Source organism: Hypanus sabinus, chromosome 7, assembly GCF_030144855.1.
Source record: "Hypanus sabinus isolate sHypSab1 chromosome 7, sHypSab1.hap1, whole genome shotgun sequence".
Lineage (NCBI taxonomy): Eukaryota > Metazoa > Chordata > Chondrichthyes > Myliobatiformes > Dasyatidae > Hypanus > Hypanus sabinus.
The window spans coordinates 35,873,845-35,895,043 of record NC_082712.1 but is presented as its reverse complement, the minus strand read 5'-3'; the positions used below and the strand labels follow the sequence as shown (position 1 = coordinate 35,895,043).

Here is a 21,199-nt window from a genome sequence, read left to right as displayed (position 1 = left end):
AATCCACACTCATGATCCATTCAATATCATCCCTTGTGTCTGAAACTTTTTCCACAGTGTATTCCAGAGATGCACTTGGATAGTCCTTATTCTTCATGGCTGGCCCTGAGTGGGAGTGCGATACTCCTCCAAGTGACAGCATGCCAGTAATGCACTCATGTGGAATCCATCAATGAAGAGTGGGGACAGATGATCCATCAGCAAACCTTGGACTTCTGCCATCACCAACAAACCTGTGGTTGTCAGAGATTTCCACGGTTGCAGTGACTGAGAGCAGCGGATCAGAACTTCTTGATTTGAGCACTAAGATCTGACTCACAAGGCAATTTTGCTTAATACACTTCACTCTGGAATTTAGTTCAAATTCAGCACATTAATACCAATACTTACAGCTCGTCAATAAATTAGAAGCACTATCACCCTTTCATGGCACTGCTCAGGGCCTATACTAATGTGGACATTTAGGACACATTAGCTGGACAACACACACAAAATGCTGGAGGAACTCAGCAGGCCAGGCAGCATCTAAGGAAAAAAGTACAGTCGACATTTCGGGTCAAAACCCTGCCCAAGCCCTGCCGAAGGGTTTCAGCCCAAAAAGCCGACTGTACATTTTTCTATAAATGCTGCCCAGCCTGCTGAGTTCCTCCAGCATTGTGTGTGTGTGTTGCTCGGATTTCCAGCATCTGCAGATTTTTTTCTTGTTTGTTAGCTGGAGTGCTGGCTGGGTTATTGACCAAAACACTGCACTGCTCACTTACACCAAGGTCCTTCGTGGGCAAAAGGAACAGAAAGTCCTCCCAAGTTCTGGTTGCAAGCCTGATAAAATCTGGAGAAAACTGAACATCTTCCAATGAGCTAATTACTAATGCTCACTCATTTCATATATCTTATTTTTATTACTAAATGAAATAAGTGATCCGCTCGGGTGATTTACCCCAGTATGTCTTTAACCAACAATTCCAGCACTCCCTCATTGAGCGTTGGAAACAAGGGACCTAAGTTGGTATGCAGTTTGAGCAATATCAACATGCCAAGCAAGAAGTCCAAAACCTCCAAATACGGAGGTGCCAACAGGCAAAACAGTAACACCTAGCAAGCAATGTGCAGCAAACTTCATTATTACTTTTCTAAATAATTACTAATGTCACGGACAGGAACTGATCTTATTTGGGTTTTCTTCATGACATAATTCCACAGCATTAAAAAACTCATGATTAGAAAAATGGAGGGTATATGGGAGAGAAGGATCAACCTCGGAGTAGTTTGAAAGGTCAGCACCACATCCTGGGCCGAAGGGCCTGTACTGAGCTGCACTATTTTATATTCCATGATCCACTCCTCTCCACTTCATCTTGTACAATTCCATTGCTGATTAAAGGGAGGGGGGGAACCTACGGGAACAAGAGTTAAAACTGGCCTGCTTCTGCTACCGAACACCATTAATAATGAGCAGCTGAAGAGTTTATCAGGCTGATACTTGGAGTTAAATGCCGTTCTGTTATTCACTTGGTAAGCTGAGGCCACTTTAATGGCCAACTATGGGCACTTCGTCTCATAAATCCAACCGGACATACAGCAGAGACCGCAACAGTAAGCATAAGGAATTAAAATTATTATGGGCGGAGGCGCAGAAACGAGAGAGAAGAGTTGTGTTACTCTAGATTACATATGGATGGTTGATATGTAAAATAAAACTAATCTCTCAGAATACATCTTCCTGCCAACTATAATAAAAAGAAAACTGGCTAAAAATCCCTTCAGATATTACAGTCATTTTCAGCATCATGGGAACAAAGAAGAAATGAATTAGATAAACACAATTTCCAGTCATGCTGTGTCATTCCAGAAACTTAATCAGACATGAGTCACCTTTGTGCTCCTGACAAGATTGCTACATCAGACACAAAGGATGACCTTGGAGTGTTGTGGGGAAACTTGAATCACTATCTTCTGGGAACAAATCGTTGGGTACTCACAGGAAAACATGGGAGTCAAAACTGGCCGCCAACTTAGCTTCATTTTTTTCAAGGCCCTTCTCAAAATGACAGTTGATTCTCTTACCAAATATTGATCCACCACCTCACATGCTTCTCCTGTTTGTACAGCACTGACCACAAAATGGCATTGCACCACACTGCCCAATATCCTTCCCCCATCCATTCATTATTAATAATATAGTGAACTCACTCAGCATCACCTTGCAAATCCAAATATCACTGCCCTTCCAAATACCACTGTTCCAATCCTCATCTGTTCTATCTAACCATTGCTGCCTCTACTGTCTTTGTTCATCAATGTGATGTCAAGAATGTGCAGTACTGTACTCAAATGGTTTTGGTGCATGTTGCAGATGCAAACGGGGAATGGGAGCTGGAGGGGTCAATGATTACAGTCATTGCTTTCTACTGCTACAGTCACTAGAGTGCACTGCTTTCTCTGCAACTTTTGCTACCTTCAATGGAACCCTATCACCAAAAGCATCTTTACTGCCCCCCCCCCCAACTCTCCGCTTTCCACAGAGATCTCACCTTCTATGATTCCCTTGTTCATTTGTCCCTCCACTAAATCTCCCTCCTGGCACTTATCCCCGTAAGTAGAAGAAGTGCTACACCTGCCCATTCACTTACACCCTCACCTCCATTCAAGGCCCCAAACAGTCCTTCCGGGTGAGGTAACACTTCACCAGTGAATCTATTGGGGTTGACTACTGCATCCAATGCTCCCGATGTGGCCTCCTCTACACTGGTGAGATCTGACATAGAATGGAGGACCGTTTTGTCAATCAACTTTGCTCATCTGCAAAAGGCAGGATTTCCTGGCAGCCAACTATTTCAATCCTAACCCCAATTCCCATTCCATTTTGTCAGTCCATGACCTCCTCTTCTGCCATGATGAGGCCACTTTCCAGTTGGAAGAGTAACACCTTATATTCCATCCAGGTAGTCTCCAATCTGACGGCATGAACAATGATTTCCCCAACCTCTGGTATATTTCCCCCCTCCTCCACACCTCTTCTTCATTTCCCACTCAATCTTCAGTTTTTCCTCACACTTCCCCCTGGTGCCCCTCCTTCTCTTTCTCTCATAATCCACTCTCCTCTCCTATCAGGTCCCTTCTTACACAGACCTTTACCCTTTCCACCTGTCACTTCTCAACTCTTCATTTCATCCTCTCCCACCCCCCCACTTTGCTTCACCTATCACTTTCTAGCTTGCATTCCTACCCTGCCCCACCCCCCACAACTTCTTATTGTGGTATCTTCCCCATTCCTTTCCAGTTCTGACGAAGGGTCTCGGCCCGAAACCTCAAGTGTTTACTCCTCTCCATAGATGCTGCCTGACCTGCTGAGTTCTTACAACATTTTATGAGTGCTGTGTCAGAGTACACTGAGATTTCTAAGCTTGTTTACCCCAATTTGAAGTATGCAATTCCACAAAAGATTAACTATGAATACAGAATCTGTTGCATGCTTTATTAGCCTGTGTACTTCGCACGTTACTGTGTATAAATTCCTATACATTTATAATATTAGTGGTCCACACACACTGTGCTCAGGCTCTGACGATTTCTGTTATTATGTGACAACTTTAGTAAGCCATTTCCAATATAAAATTTGAGATAAGAATTGACATTGTTTGCCACACATGTGCACAGGTGCATATTTTAATTAGTTTCCTGGCAACCTGGGCCAGTGGTTCGAGCCTTCACCTGAACGGTGGTCCTTAGCTTGAGGGATGTAGCAGGTAATTGCTGGATCATGCAACTGGACAACAAAAGCAATCTTCACCAGTCATCATAAACTACCTGCCAATCAGAGCATTCCAATGCCAGTTTAATTGGCCTGTTTTAAGAATAACTCAACCATTTACCTCAAAGTAAATCTATTATCAAAGTACATATACAGTACGTCACCATACACAAGCCCGAGATTCTTGCTCCTGCGGGCCTAGTCAGTAAATCTATAGATAGAAACTATAACAGAATCAATGAAAGATCAACTAGAGTGCAGAAGACAACAAACTGTGCAAATGCAAATATAAATAAATAGCAATAAATAAATAAATAATGTTGTCTCCCCTGTCAATGTGAAAACAGGGACACCTCGGTTTCTACTATTAGGGAGAGAGAGCCTGTGGTATGTTGAATTACTGGGTGTGTGAGTAGTCTTTGGGGCACTGCAAGCCTGTGTCTTTACTGAAGCTTTGCTGCACGCTTGAGTGCAAGGTGGGGGTGCCGATGCTCTTTTGCTGGTGGGGATCGTCATTTTACAGCTGTTTAACATGTGGAAGAGGGGAGCTGGGGGGGTTTGGGGTTCTAACATTTAACTGTCATTCATTCTTTGGGGCACTCCTCTGACTGCATGGATGGTGTGAAGAAAAAGGAATTTCACGATGTACATTGTATACATTTCTCTGACATTAAACGTACATTTGAAACCTTTGAGAACATGAAATAACAGTCCTACATCTCCGTGAAAGGGCAAGTGAGCGTACAGCCTGATGGTTGAGGGCAGTAACTGTTCTTGTACCTGCTGGTGCAAATTCTGAGGCTCTTTTACCTTCTATCAGAAGGCAACAGCAAGAAAAGTGCTTTCCTACAAGAGTGTTTCATGTAGATGTGCTCGGTGTTTGGGAGGGCTTTACCTGTCACGTACTGAGCTAAATCCACTACCTTTTGTAAGATTTTCCATTAGAAGGCATTGGTGTCGAGGCATACCAGGCTGTGATGCAGCCAGTCAATACACTCTCCACCACACATCTGTAGAAGTTTGTCAAAGTTTTAGATGTCATGCCGAATCTCCGCAGACTCCTATGAACGTCTATGTAGAATTTAAGGCTCATGTCTTTCGGGAAATAAGGAGGCTGATTGTTTTCCACATTTTAACCTCACCTACATAAAATAGGTTAATGATTACTGCAGTTATAAAAATTTAAGTAGAAAATGCATTGCAGAATTCCCCTTTGCAAATGCAGCACTGACCTTTGTAACTTCAGAATGACAGTAATAGCTGTGGAACACATTTCACAACCACTCCAGAGCACACCCAATGCTCAGAAGCAACATGGTTTGCATATGCTGGGCATATTGGAACACGAATTAACACACCACACTGCATTGTAACAGAGTCAGGAATAAGAGTCAATATTATGTGGTGGATTCCTGCATTCTCCAATCCATCCCTGCAGGCACTGGGAAAGTGGTAAACCGCAGGTTTCTAAGTGGACAGCGCAGATTCAGTGGAAATCCCTTCTCTCTGCTTTAAATAGAGATCCCATCCAAATCGAGTGCTGGAGTGGTACAAACTATAGGAAAGATGTGTCCTGGTTCTTGTTGCGTTACGCAGGAGGCAGCATTCCAAAACCTCAGCCAGAGATTAGGCTGCATATGTGAACTAGTATAATGCTGATTTATTCAGGGCATTATGGTGAAAAACAATTCTGTTCATCAGTGCCTCAGTAGGGGTCTTTTCCTAATGAACACTCACTGTTATTACTCTTTGGGAAGTCATTAGTGCTGATGTTAATTGCAACACCCATGTCTTCACTATGGCTTAGGTTAGCTAACTCAACATAAATTAGAAATCAAAACAAAGAAATGTCTAGTTCTGTAAACTATTAAGCAACTGAGCTACCAAATCAGAAAGTAACACAGAATTATTTTTTCACCACTGTACACAGAGCCACTGCAGAATATCTGATTCCTGGCTCCTGAACCAGCATAGATACAATAACCTCAGTCACCTTAACACAGAACTGGTTTCACAGCCCATGGACTCACTTCATAGTCACAGAATTAATTAATTAATCTGTTTATTTATTATCTGGGTTTTCTTTTTGTATTTTCAGAGTTTGTCTTGCATGCACACTGGTTGTTTGTCAGTCTTGGTGTGTAGTTTTTGGTTGGTTACATTGAACAATACAGCTCAGGCCCGACGACTCACAATGTTGTGCCGAATGAATTAAATTAGTAATCAAATGGCCAACTCATTGACTTCCGTTTTGTCTAGACCACGCCCTTGCATTTTTTTGTTTAATGATGTACAGCTGCAAGAAACTGGATCTTGGGGATTATATGGTGACATATAATCCATGTAAATTGATAATACATTTACTTTGAACTTTGATGTGAACCTCACTAAAGCAAAAGAGAGATAAGCGGTATTCACGTCCCCCAGGTTAAGGGTAGCTTAAAAAAAACCCTGAATATTGGGCTCCCTAACTTTCCAAATGCATTTTCACCTCCCTCTGATCAGCATTGGAAAAGTGATAGGAAGTTCAACAAATTGATCTCTTTGGAAATACAACATTAGGCAATAAGCCACACCACAGTTGTGAAGAATAGATTAAAGCTAATTGCTCAGATTAATGGATCAGGGTATTCAAGTAGATGAATTGGATTGGTTTCAGCCACCATGCCTGAAACAAAGCAGTGGCTTGTCTACATTTACTTCCTTGGTTTCTATGTGAAGGCCAGCCCTTGACTACAGCAGTGAATGGTCTTGCTGTGACCTTCCTTTTCTACATGATGTCTGGTCATTAGACCTTCGCTGGTCACTGTCACTTCTCCACTTCCTGAGTCATGTTGTTGTCATAGGTTAGGCTAACAATTTAGAAACACAATCTGGGAAATATTCTGAAACCACACAAGATTCATACTAATCCTACTGTTCCCATATAATTTTATATCTTCACAAGAAAGTTGTCCTTCTTTGTTATGTTAGCCCACTGATCTGAGCTTTGTTCTATTCACTGTAAGCATATTCAGCCACAGAACCCCTTTACCCATTGGGATTAGTGCTTTACCTTGCTGAGTATTCCTGACACAAACACTCTCCGGTTATATATGCTGCATTCACTTTCATTCTCTGGGGACAGATCCATTTCAGGTATCTCTGCTCCATTGCAATTCCCAAGAATTCATGTACATTACCTCTATACAATGATATTTGTCTCATTTCTAGCCCCTGGTGACATTATCTTTCTGAATCAGGGTCAGTTGATCCCTCCTTCTTGGCCTGCAATTCAGTCTAGTGTAAGATCAAATTTCCACCTCACTCCCTACCGTCCCATCTTTTTCGTGGCCTCGAGGTTTTTTCTAATTGTTCGCACTTTGTGTAGATTTAGCTCATCTCTCTCGTGCCTATTGGTCCTGAATGTACTCTTTATTTATGACAGGATTATTACTGTTTTCACATCAGAATGCCATTCTCAAGTTTCCTTGATGAACTCCTTCCTTCCCAAATATCTGAAGACAAGATAAATGTATTTTTAAGCTTTATTATTACCATTTGCTTTCATTTCTCAAGGTAAATTGCTCCAGCCCCAGTGACAATTTACGACCTCATTGTCCTTTCAGCATGCAAGCCTATCATCCTATGTGCAATCACTATCAGTGTTAAAAATCACTGCCTTTTGAACACAATGCAGGCAAATCAACACTGCTTGCTCTAAGCATGGTGTAGTATCTAATGACACAGAGGGAGATCCATCTATGAGGGCTGCCACACAATACCTGAAAAGGCTTCTTGAAAGTCACCCTTTTTTTTCCCACACAGAGCTCTCTGCTTCAAGCACTAAAACAATTCTAATGAAAAGGTACTATTCAATCTAAAATGAAGGATTTGCATTTTTAAAGCTTTCACAACTTCAGGATGGCCCAGTAACTTCAGAATTTTTTTTTGGGAAAAAACATTGTTTTCATAGATGATCTGATTTCTCAAAGCAAATTTTAATTGGAGTCCTTTTTCAACTGGGCCACATATCCTAGGTTCAATGTAATGCCCTCACCTCTGCATTGAGAGTTATGAGCTCAAGTTCCGCTCCAGAGCCTTTTCGCAAACTGAACATCAGTCCAGTAATGAGGGAAGCTGCACTGTCAAAGTTCTGCAGAATAAGATATTAAAATCCAAGTCCTGTCTTTCATTAAGGTGGCAGTAAAAGATCAAGGGCACTTGAGTATACCAACATAATAAAAAAATATTTTTAAAAGCTTGTTTGTATGAGGATTTGTTTGGAACAGACAGGACTAAATGCTCAATTTGAATTCCAGAGTGAGGCTCCCTCACCTCTGCCCCTCAATGCAGGAGCCCCTCAGGGCTGTGTCCTAAGCCCCCTCCCTTACCCATGATTACATCACCACCCACAACTCCAATGTGCTAATTAAATTTGCTGATACTACATTGATTGTTCTTATCTGAAATGATAACGAGGCAGCCTACAGAGAGGAAGTCATCACCCTGACACAGTGGTGTCAAGAAAACAACCTCTCCCAAAGTGTCACAAAAACAAAGCAGCTGGGTGTGTACTACAGGAAAAATGGAGACAGGCTAACCCCTATTGACATCACTGGATCTGGGGTTGAGAGGGTGAACAGCCTCAAGTTCCTTGGCATACACATCACTGAGGATCTCACGTGGTCTGTACATACCGGCTATGTGGTGAAAAATGCACAACAGTGCCTCTTTCACCTCAGACGGTTGAAGAAGTTTGGCATGAGTCCCCAAATCCTAAGGACTTCCTACAGGGGCACAATTGAGAGCATCCTGACTGGCTGTATCACTGCCTGGTATGGGAACAGTATTCCCCTCAAGCGTAGGAATCTGCAGAGAGTGGTGCAGACGGCTCAGCGCATCTGTAGGTGTGAACGTCCCACTATTCAGGACATTTACAGAGATAGGTGTGAAAAAAGGATCATTGGGGACCTGAGTCACCCCAACCACAAACTTTTCCAGCTGCTACCATCTGGGAAACAGTACCGTAGCATTAAAGCCAGGACCAACAGGCTCTGGGACAGCTTCTTCAGACTGATTAATTCATGCTGATACAATTGTATTTCTATGCTATAAATGACTGTCCTGTTGTGCATACTGTTTATTACAAAGTACTATAAATTGCACATTGCACATTTAGACAGAGACATAATGTACAGATTACTCAAGTACGTGAATGATGTTAGAAATAAAGTCAATCCAATTCAATGTGAAACACTGAGAAATGATCAGATCCTACCTACAGCGCAAGATTCATCTTTCAAATGTTTGAGGAGCAGTATTTGACATTTTACAAACTATAGCTCCACTATTCCTAAAATATCGGAGTTAAAATACTGTAGAAATTTTAAACGTATAACTCAAACTTTCTAAAAGTATAAATGCACTGACCACTAGGTGAATGACCGACTCCAGATGTTTGAAACACAGTTGGCAAAATGAAAGACAAAATATCTTTAAACTCCTGGGAGTTAGAAGTTTGGACACGATGACAGCAGCAATAGGCAGAACTGCCACTCAGCAGTCACATGACACAAAATACAAGTGATGTGATTCATGTGTTCTCAATCACCAACTTGCTGGAATTCTAGGCAATACTGCAAAGAGTTAAAGAAATACAGCCTCATTGCTACACCACCAGGCATTATCTCGACAACTGGTCACTGTTGTTTTCATAACACTCATAAACATAAAAATGCTAAGAGCTTATCTTTTACTTTTCCGGTGGTTTTATCTTTCCTGAACTTCAGACTCCTGATTTAACCAATTGGTGTCTGAATTTTTTCCACCATATTTTTATAAAATGAACAATATTATCAGATGTGAAAATTCAGAAAACTCAAAACAACAACAGCTCATATTATGAATGGCTTGCATTCATGCTGGTTTAGTCTTTATATGTAGTTATTTTATTGTATTTTGGTATACAGTGGATTCCAGTTATTTGGGCTAACAGTTAATCAAAGCAGCTGCTTATTTGGGACAACTCTTAAAGAACAAAGACGAATTGATAAAATAGCTGGGTTTCTCTTCGTTTATTTGAGAGACTATGCTGATTAACTAGGACAGGAGACTACTGGCGAACTGTTTCTAATTAGCGTCAGTCACATGCCATTGTACGGCCATTAGACACTACACTGAGCTTAGAGCATACACTTTGTAAATAGTGTTGGCTGCACATGTTTCTGTTCAGAAAGCAGTGATTTTTGACACTGATAGTTGGTAAGAAATAAGCAATAAGACAATTCAGAACTGTTTTGCTCACCGCTGTTTCAAGCATTCAGGTTTGGAGATACCAGAAATGGCAGGGAGTGAAAACGAAACTATTTCTCTACTTCAACAAGTTAGATTTAGATGATGCAATCGTCGAAAGCCTTGTACGGAGGTAGTCCATTATCTCCACGAGGTGTAGGCACTGACTTTTTTAATTCACAGTCAATCAAAAGAACACACCAGCATACTCTGGATTAATTCCTCCGTCAGCAACTATTAGGAACATAGCACTGTAGTAGTATTAGTACTGTTCTAATTTGTTCTGTGTTTCATAACTAATATATAATTTGTTTCTCAGTTAAATGGTAGATTGTCTTTTTTATATCTTTTAACTATTTCCATGAAGCTTTGACTAATTGGAACAGAATGTACAGGCCCTGATGTGTCCTGATTAACCAGAATCCACTGTAGTAGTATTTGCAGAAGGAAAGCAGTTTCATATAGCGAATGTGTATAAAGCTTTAAGAACTATGTTTTCTGTGTGGTACGCCTTTAACACATTGTTCTAACTGCCAATGCAGTCAGTTAGTTGAGTGTTTGCTGTTAATGAAGGACTTTGAATATTAGCTCACTCCTCGTTACTTCTCGTGCTAACCACCCAGAGCTCTAAACACGCCTCAATAGACAAAACAGATAGAAAAAGCAATGGGAAAGTATGTTGCTTCCAGCCTGCCAGGCACTAAGATCATAGCTGATCCTCAATATCAAGAGGAGTTTCCCTTACATACATATCCCACCCACTGTGTGGACTACTTGCCCCACTCCATTCAGGGAAGAGGCTACACAGCATCCACACCAAGACCACTAGATTCAAAAACAGTTACCTCCCTCAAGCTGTCAGGCTGATTACACCTCCACCCATAAGTCCACCCCATCAACCCCACCACCAGCACATACACATCACCTAGTGTCACTTTATGTATACACAAACTGTATGTAAGTTATTTTGCATTTTGTTTTATAGGATTGCTTTTATATTTATTTTGGTTTGTATTGGATCCAGCATAATAGTCATTTTGATCTCCTTTACACTCGTGTACCGAAGACTGGCAATAAGGAATTTTGAATTGTCACAAACATCTGAGCCACTGGATTCTTCTAAAGAGTGACAACCTCAAGAATGAAGGCTTTTTCCACATTGTAAAGAGCTGTGTTGCTGTCAGGAAACAATGACCCTCATTACCCTGCTAACCACCTCATTGGTCCCTCATACCCCAGCTGGTAGGACAATGGAAACCTCTCATTGTGAAGAAAGTTCCATTTTAGCTTGAACTAATAACTTCAAATTCATTATGAAAGCAACACACAAAATGCTGAAGGGTCTCGGCCCAAAGCATCGACTATACTCTTTTCCATAGATGCTGCCAGGCCTGCTGAGTTCCTCCAGCATTTTGTGTGGAACATCAAAACGTCAAGCAATATCTATGGAAAGGAATTAACAGTTGATGATGCTGGGCTGAGACCCTTCTTCAGAACTGACTTATAAATGACTTGCTAGCTAAAGTCCTTTGGCAATTGGAGTGAGATTCCCTTGATTATATTTTTCTCAGGCACTCTAATACAAGAGAAACTGATACCACCATGCTTCCCTCTTCACTGTGATGATTGCTAAAACAGGTAGAAAATGCGAAGACTCTGAAGAGATTACAAAGAAGCAAAACAGCAAATGTAGTGGGAACTATGAAAGCAATAATATGCAAATTTAAAAAAATGTAAACCAAGTTTTGCAATTTCACTGTTAACACTTTAACGGATTAAAATTCTTAGGGATAATTATAATCGCTCTTCTTGATTGTGGTTCAGTGGTAAAGAATAGGGTGATTTAGGGTCTTTTCACGATTGCAAGGCACTGCTGGTTATCCAGAACATCAAGTATAGCAGGTCTGCCCCACTAGTAAGCTGCCCGATGGTGGCGGAGCAGGACTTGCTGCAAACCGTGTCACAGCCCGGTTCAGCCGCCCAGGGAAGATGATGTCAGGTCGGTGCACGATCCACAAAACAGTGGGAATGATTGGCTTGGATGTTCTTATTGTGTTCGTAAATCCCCGTTGGACATCAGTAATACAGAACACTGCGAGTTTGATTCACTGGGTCAATTGTGAAACCGACGGCAGGGGAGCTGCATGGCCTTGGTTGTGGTATGGACTAGGCCCGCATGCCTCAGGGTTGCCCCCTGCAGCTACTGGTGCTGGCTGTGCGCTACTGGATTCCATACTGGGTTGGGGGCCGGCCCCGCCCATCAGGGCTACCTTCCAATGTCCGCTTGGTAAAAGACAACCTGGAGTACGTTCGTCTGCAGCTGCACCTATATGAGATGAGGAACTGCTGCAGGCCTGTTCTTGCCAAAACGTGGCTCCACAACACCATCCATGCACCATCAGTCTGCAGGCCATGACACTCAAGGCCTGAGCTACACAATTATTTTTTAATTTGTGTTTTCGTAACCTGGGTTTTCTGCAAGCATAATTATATGTGCCACACGTGTTGTGTGACTGTTGATTCTGTGTTTTGCACCCTGGCCCCAGAGGAATGCTGTTTCGTTTGGGGCTGTATTCATGTGTGGTTGAACAAGAATTAACTTGAATTTGAACTTGATATTGCCATTGAACGACTAACTGCTACAACATTACTATTCCAAAGTTATCTGACTGTAACTTGGCAGAGGCTTGCTCTGATAGTGAAGCAATGGGATCCCACACACAGACAAATACTCAATAGTATTTAAGCTCTCTGCTCCTATATCTTGCATAGTTATAAAAGTACTCCACATGCTCTCTGCCTGAACCACTGCAGTAGCTTCACAGTCAGGCTGGGAATGACACTATTGCAGATAAATGACTGGACTTCCATCCAGAATCCTGACTACCAATCTGAGACACGGGTTTGAATTCCTTCATGCCAACTGGGAGTCATCACAATAAATTTACAATAAACAAACCGGCATCTGAAATGGTGACTCTGTCGAATCATTGACTGAAACTTCTGGCTCACTGAGGTCAGTGAGGGAAATCACCCCTCCTTACCATAATGGTCCATGTACAATTTGCAAATCAGCAGTGTGGGTGACTTTTAACTGCACTCTGAAATGGTTTAGTAAACCATTCACTCTAGTAGCCAGTCACAGATGAACAATAAATGCTGCCCTGACCAGCAGCATATAAGCCCCACAGATGAATAAAAAAAGCTCCTGAGGGAACAGTAAGGATTTGAAAGAACTCAAAAAGCACAAAAATATAGAAACAGGAAATAGGAACTATTCCCTTTAAAGCCCGTTCTGTCAATCAGTACAATCATAGCTCATTCCTTATCAGATTCTCCCATTATCTCAGCAATCTCTGCATCCACATGTTTAGAATTCCAAAGATTTACAATCCTCAGGAACAAAGACGTGATTCCACATTGCAACAAAACCAGGATCCCTTTATTTCACACTCTCGACATCTACCCTGGCAATCCATCAGAATCTTGTGTCCATCCTGGATAACATCTTGGGGTTCACCACAGGGCTGGATGTGACACTTACACAAGCTGTTAATCTACAGACCCTACAGAGTCACAGCGGAAACATTCTAAAAGACCAGCATTTTACTAGAATCCACAAGAAAATGTTTTAAAATTACATTAAGGAAAAAAATTAAACGAACATGTGGACTTAGTGAATATTTATACAATGAGTCATCAAATCGTACGTGGGATGATTATTATCATGGAGATGGTTCATAAGTGGAAAACTGGAGGATCTGACGAAATGTGCGTCTTGAGCTTTAACCTGTGCTTAGTCATTCCCTTCGCACAGTTGATTATGTGGCATTGCATGGTTGCAATCTGAGGAAAAAATGTTCTTTAAAGCAAACAGTTCATGTAGAAAATAGAACATAGAAGTCTACAGCACATTACAGGCCCTTCGGCCCACAAGTGTTGTGCTGACCATGTAACTGATTTTAGAAACTGCTGGGAATTTCCCTGCTGTAGAGCCCTCTATTTTTCTAAGTGCAATTAGAATAACAGAAGGAAAGCTTGGAGAAGCACATATTTTTCATTAATTGTTCAGTTATTAGAAATTAGTCCTCTATAATTTGACATGGAAAACTTATTGTGCTCTAAAGACTGAAATAAACATGGAAATGTTCTTTCACACATTCATATATTTGTATTATAAAAAGGCAGTTGTTAAGACCAATTATGAAACTGCCAGAGACCAATAAGAAACAAAATAGATTTATACTGACATTGTCACAATCAATTCCACCACCCCAGACATTCTGCTTTCTCCCCCCTTACACAGGGCAGAAGATACAAAGAGCCTGACAGCATGCACTAGCAGGCTCAAGAACAACTTCTAACCAGTTATCTTAAGCTATTAAATGGCCCCTTAGGATGATAAAGTGGACTTTTGACCTCACAATCTGCATCCTTTTGGCCTTGCATACTTCCTCTGATACTATAATAATCTATTCTGCATTCTGTTATTGTTTTATCTCCGGCTATCATTGCTATAATGAGTATGACAGCTGAACTACCCACAGTACCTCAGTATAAGTGACAAAAATAAACCCAGTTACCAATATTCAAGATGCAATATGCTGAAAAAATCTGTCAATTTCAGCGCATTGCTTATCAATACTGCATGGCATTTTCACACAATTTTACAGCATTTGGATCCAACCAGTCCATGTCAGCCATCTATTCTAACTTTCACACTGAAAGTAGTTGCAATTTAACAGCCTCCCATCTCCTCTAAAAAGGTGGTAGTTCTGCAAGGAAATGTTAGTTTGGAAAGTTAACAATGGGATGGGTGTGTAGGTTGTCATATTAGGTTGTTGTGGTCTGCAATATGGACAAGTCAGGACGGCATGCTGGAGATTAGGATGGTGTAGATTAGGATACTTTTGGATGGCAGACATCCCGTCCTGTGTTTCTGGGGAAACCAGGATGCTCCAGGAGTTACTGATTGCTAATCTTGGGAAAACATGGCTTACGTCATCCTGAAGAACTCCAAACAGAGCTTTGAACAGAGAAATATGCCCTGAGTGGAGATTGTGTCAGCTGTATAGCACTGAGTCCAGCCTCAAAGTATAATTTCTGAAATGGAAATTGTTAATGCATTTTGCATCAAAAATGTGTTTTATTTCTTAATTATATAATATTGAGAAACAAACAATATGCTAACTACTAGTCACACATTTTAAAACAACTACTTATAGTAACATACCACATTTGGTACCCTGTTCTAGGAACCTACCATCATCTGTGTAATAAAACTCGCCCCCCTGTATAATCAATTATTATGGACATGTCTCTGTTCTGGCAGTGAAAGTGTTGATCCACCAGGTTTATGAAGTGCATTATTTGTGTTCTGGACAAAATCATTCGGCACCCTCAAATACCGCTGCCAGATAACTTGCTGGAACATTACCTCTTTGTGGCACTTCTCTCCGTGCTGGAGTACTCGACCAACAGCTTTGCACCCACCTCACCCACGGGAGACAAACTGAGGCAGAGTCCGTGTTCTCATTCAGGAGTGTGCTGCACATGTTCTCAGCTGGAATGTGGAGGGATTGACCCAGGGCGGCAAAGGAGGGGAATGTGCCGCAACTGACCCAGGGAAGGGGCTGGGGGGTGGTCTAGACATTGCTCATATTGCCTGCTGCAAACTCAGGTGTTGAATACATCCAGTTCAAATTTACTGAGGCCACAAACAATTGGCACAACTCAGTTCTATACCTGGCTCTGAATTCACCTGGGACGCTGAACTCTGAACAGTTAATAATTAACAGTTAGTACCTTTTATTAGAAAAAAAGGCTCCTGATAAAACAAGTGTAATTTTTATATGCAGCACACGCACACAAAATACTGAGAGGAACTCAGTAAGTAGGGCAGCATCTATGACTCTCAGACTCTAGACTCTCAGTGTGAAACGTCAGCTGTTTATTCCCCTCCATAGATACTGCTGGACTTGCTGAGTTTCTCCTGCAACTTGTGCATGTGGCTCATGGTTCCTAGCACCTGCAGAATTTATTCTCTTTGCAATGTTCTTGGTATGAATATAAATAGAGTGTGGGAAGCACACTCTGTACTGATGGAGGAAGGTTGTAAATGCTGTACTAATGGAGCAGGACAAGTGTCAGCTGGAGCAGAGCAGCTGCAGTGCCATGCCGACGACACCACTGTCACAGGCCGAATCAAAGATGGCGATGAATCAGCATGCATGAGGGAGATGGAAAATCTGGCTGAGTGGTGGAATAAAAGCAACATTTCACTCAGTATCAGCAAGTCCAAAGAGCTGATTGTTGACTTCAGGAGGAGGAAACCAAAAGTCCATGAGGCAGTCCTCATCGAGGGACTGGAGGTGGAGAGGGTCAGCAACTTTAAATTCTTTTGTGTTATCATTTCAGAGGACCTGTCCTGGGCCTGGCATGCAAGTGAAGAAAGCATGGCAGTGCCTCATCTTCCTTAGAAGCTTGTGAAGGTTCAGCACGACATTTAAAACTCTGACCAACTTCTATAATTGTGGGGTGGAGAGAGTATATTGACAGGCTGAATCACAGCCTGATATGGAAACACCGATGCCCTTGAACAGAAAATCCTATAAAAAGTAGTGGATAGGGTCTAGTCCATCACGTGTAAAATCCTCCCCACCATTGAGCACATCCACATGGAGCCCTGTCGCAGGAAAACAAGACTCCCACCACCCAGGACATAGTCTCTCCTCATTTCTGCCATCAGGAAGGTACATGGGCCTCAGGATTTATACCACCATGTTCAGGAGCAGTTATTACCCCTCAAACATCAGGCTCTTGAACCAGAGGGGATAACTTCACTCAACTTCATTTGCCCCATCACTTTAAAAAAAACTGTATCAGGCACTGCCATCTATGGAATCAATAGGGCGAGGCACGACATATTGGAAATACATAAGAGGCTTTATGTCTTAAGGTCATTTTATCTTTCAAGGAAGGAACCACGAACAATGAACATTGTATACAAGGTCAGGTATGCAGTGGAGTGCTGCTCTTGAAAAAAAAACACGCGTTTTGGAAATCTTGACAGACTGTGTAATAATGAGAGCAAACTTCAACAAACCCCACAAATCACCTGAGGGTAGTCCTAGATACAAGACAATCGGGTAGTAATTCGCTGCTGAGTTGGGTTAAACAGATGTATATATGATACCACCTTACAACAATTGTTCTGATTGAACAATTACTATCAACATGGACAACAGCAGAATTTAAAATTACACTAACAAATTTATCTTTCCTAAAAAATAAAGAATTCCTAAGTGGTCTATGGAGGTACAGTGACTAATCCCCATGAAGTAAAACTTACCTGCAATTCCTTGTAGTAATCCACAAATGTTAAAAATACTTTTCTTCAGGAAACTCTGTACGCACATGGTAAAGACGGACACAAAAGCCACAGTGCATAGAATGAGAATCCCTGTCGCCAGGAAAATAGCAGTGGCTCGCCAGAATCCACTGGCAATTTCATTAAAGCTTTCGGCGTACGGACCGCACAGACTCCCTCGCTTTGAGTTGACCTGGTGGGTCACCTTGATGCAGCGGCTGTATATGCCCAGAGTGGGGCGGTAAGGATCGTTGGAAGTGCTGGAGCGGTTTACCGGAGCAGGCGTGCCGTTGGCCTTTGGTCTGCCCACCAGCCAGTCTGCACTCATGAATGCAATCAGTTCAGCAAAGGCCACCACTATACTCAGCAGGGTCCATAGCATTGAGCGGCAGGTAACAATCACATGACACATGATTTAATCCCAACAGGTGCTAGGCCCTTCTGCACGCAAAAAAATATCTAGGAAAGTATTTTTCAGCTAATGAAAAAAGAACCAGAATTGAATGTCCTCCAATAGTTAAGATGTCAGTGACAAAGTAAATCCTTACTTCAACGGAATTAAATCAAATGCCACAAATCTCTTCAGCTATGTTCATTGACCAACTGGATCGTCTTTCAACTTGGTGCTCAGTGGTTGCTTCTTCCTCTGATCCTTAGCTTCCAGAGGTCTGCCTCTTTATCAGCGTGCAGGCTGGTACATGACGTGATATTCCACGAGAGAATGTTTCAAGGTCTGCCCACAATTCCGTTCATTATTCGTAATAAACACACCTACAAGGAAATAGAGAGAGAGATTACATGTTACATTGGTATAAACCCCGCCCAGAGAGGGAAATTGACCCAACTTTCTGTTAAATTCTAAAGTATACCCCATGAGCTTTAACAAGAGGTCAACGAGAAAAACTGACTAGAAACCTGCAACACTAAATTGTTTGTATTCTATGCTTGCTTGTTGCTTGGAAACAAGTCTCTGCTGCTTTAGGGATTAGTACACTTCAGAATCATAATTCATTGGACAGATTTTTCCTTATAGTTTTCAGCACAGTATTTTTAAGGTAAATTGCTGTACATAATCAGAGAATGAATGAGTGAACGTTTCTCTTCTATGTGACTCGGGCTTGGGGACTGCCTGCCTTCTTAGAGATCAGATTTGGTGGAAAGGACTAGACTTAATGAATGGAAAGTCCCACCAGGCTTCATCTCATTCATACTTAGAGGAAGGCAAAATACAGGGAAGTATTCTGTATTTAAAGCCCTTACATTTTTAAAAGATTAACCTCAACCATTTGTTTGCAGGGATTTTTCATCCAGCCAGTAGTCTTATTTTACAAGCTTCTTCCAGATCCAGGGTTTGTAACTTGACAGTGCCTTCCGGGTGGAACAGCACTAGATTTTGAGGTTCGTACTGTTGAATCCATTGGATTGAAATCAAGGTGAAAGACTCAAATTAGCATGCAAAATACAAGTTAGAAATCAGACATTCCAGTTTGAATATTATTTCATAATATGAAATGAGTCCTGTTAAATAAGGTGTGTTGTTGTTCAGATGTTGAGTCCGACTCTTTGTGACCTCATGGACCATAGGTTTTTCATGGCAAGATTGGCAGGCCTTTCCTCTGCACAGATACTGCTGCTGCCCAGGTTGGGACCCAGCTAGGTTTGAACTCAGGTCCAGCTGCCTTGAAGTCCAGTACTGCTGCCACTGCACCACCAGCCATATAGTTTTGCTAAATATACCCATTGAAGTTAATTCTTTGAATGTCTATTTGGATTGTACCTTCCTTTCCACCCAAGGAGGCACTGAATGAGACTGGGTTACATCATCCTTGGTGCAGGCTCATCTTGTATTTCACCTAAATGTGTCTCAGACAATCCGGATTTAAAAGGGTCATTCAACTGCGAAGGCGATCACGGCTGAATCCATTTGCTAATGCAGGTCATTGGACAATATTCAGGAGCATGCCTTTCTGACTTTCTCCCAACAACCAATACCACTTCCAGCTCAGTTCAGATGAGCTAACTGCATACAGAGCAGATTAGTCCTGAGGCCTTGAGTAATGAAGAGACCTAGATTCAGAAATAAGGTTTATTATACAGACATATGCTCAGTGGCCGCTTTATTAGTACACCTGCTCATTAATGCGACTATCTAATCAGCTAATCATGTGGCAGCAACTTAACAATAGACAATAGGTGCAGAAGTAGACCATTTGGCCCTTCGAGCCTGCACCGCCATTTTGAGATCATGGCTGATCAACTACTATCAATACCCGGTTCCTGCCTTGTCCCCATATCCCTTGATTCCCCTATCCATAAGATACCTATCTAGCTCCTTCTTGAAAGCATCCAGAGAATTGGCCTCCACTATCTTCCGAGGCAGTGCATTCCAGACCCCCACAACTCTCTGGGAGAAGAAGTTTTTCCTTAACTCTCTCCTAAATGACCTACCCCTTATTCTCAAACCATGCCCTCTGGTACTGGACTCTCCCAGCATCTGGAACATATTTCCTGCCTCTATCTTGTCCAATCCCTTAATAATCTTATATGTTTCAATCAGATCCCCTCTCAATCTCCTTAATTCCAGCGTGTACAAGCCCAGTCTCTCTAACCTCTCTGCGTAAAACAGTCCAGACATCCCAGGAATTAACCTTGTGAATCTACGCTGCACTTCCTCTACAGCCAGGATGTCCTTCCTTAACCCTGGAGACCAAAACTGTACACAATACTTCAGGTGTGGTCTCACCAGGGCTCTGTACATATGCAAGAGGATTTCCTTGCTCTTGTACTCAATTCCCTTTGTAATAAAGGCCAACATTCCATTAGCCTTCTTCACTGCCTGCTGCACTTGCTCATTTACCTTCAGTGACTGATGAACAAGGACTCCTAGATCTCTTTGTATTTCTCCCTTACCTAACTCTACACCATTCAGATAATAATCTGCCTTCCTGTTCTTACTCCCAAAGTGGATAACCTCACACTTATTCACATTAAACATCATCTGCCAAGTATCTGCCCACTCACCCAGTCTATCCAAGTCACCCTGAATTCTCCTAACATCCTCATCACATGTCACACTGCCACCCAGCTTAGAATCATCAGCAAATTTGCTGATGTTATTCTCAATGCCTTCATCTAAATTGTTGACATAAATTGTAAACAGCTGTGGTCCCAATACCGAGCCCGGTGGCACCCCACTAGTCACCACCTGCCATTCCAAGAAACACCCATTCGCCGCTACCCTGTGCTTTTTATCTGCCATCCAGTTTTCTACCCATGTCAATGTCTTCCCCCCGATGCCCTGAGCTTTGATTTTACCCACCAATCTCCTATGTGGGACCTTATCAAATGCCTTCTGAAAATCTAGGTACACTACATCCACTGGATCTCCCTTGTCTAACTTCCTGGTTACATCCTCGAAAAACTCCAAAAGATTAGTCAAGCATGATTTACCCTTGGTAAATCCATGCTGGTTCGGCCCAATCTTATCACTGCTATCTAGATATGCCACTATTTCATCTTTAATAATGGGCTCTAGCATCTTCCCCACCACCGATGTCAGGCTGACAGGTTGATAGTTCTCTGTTTTCTCCCTCTCTCCTTTCTTAAAAAGTGGGATAACATTAGCCATTCTCCAATCCTCAGGAACTGATCCTGAATCTAAGGAACATTGGAAAATGATTACCAATGCATCCACAATTTCCAGGACCACCTCCTTTAGTAGCCTAGGATGCAGACCATCTGGACCTGGGGATTTGTCAGCCTTCAGTCCCATCAGTCTACTCATCACCGTTTCCTTCCTAATGTCA

General features: G+C 42.0%; 1 protein-coding gene across 16 annotated transcripts in view; it reads right to left on the bottom strand.

Moving 5' to 3' along the window:
• lhfpl2b (LHFPL tetraspan subfamily member 2b) overlaps positions 1 to 21,199 on the bottom strand; it is a 197,455-nt gene that overhangs the window by 19,653 nt on the left and 156,603 nt on the right. For 12 of the 16 annotated variants that reach the window (XM_059974468.1, XM_059974476.1, XM_059974471.1 and 9 more), the window contains one exon: positions 17,376 to 18,164. In XM_059974468.1, the coding sequence (XP_059830451.1) occupies positions 17,376 to 17,805 (430 nt within the window). In that variant the 5' untranslated portion in view covers positions 17,806 to 18,164. Of the gene's footprint in view, positions 1 to 17,375; positions 18,165 to 21,199 lie in introns of those variants that run through there. The other 4 variants (XR_009513075.1, XM_059974479.1, XM_059974480.1 and 1 more) reach the window with 2 other exon arrangements.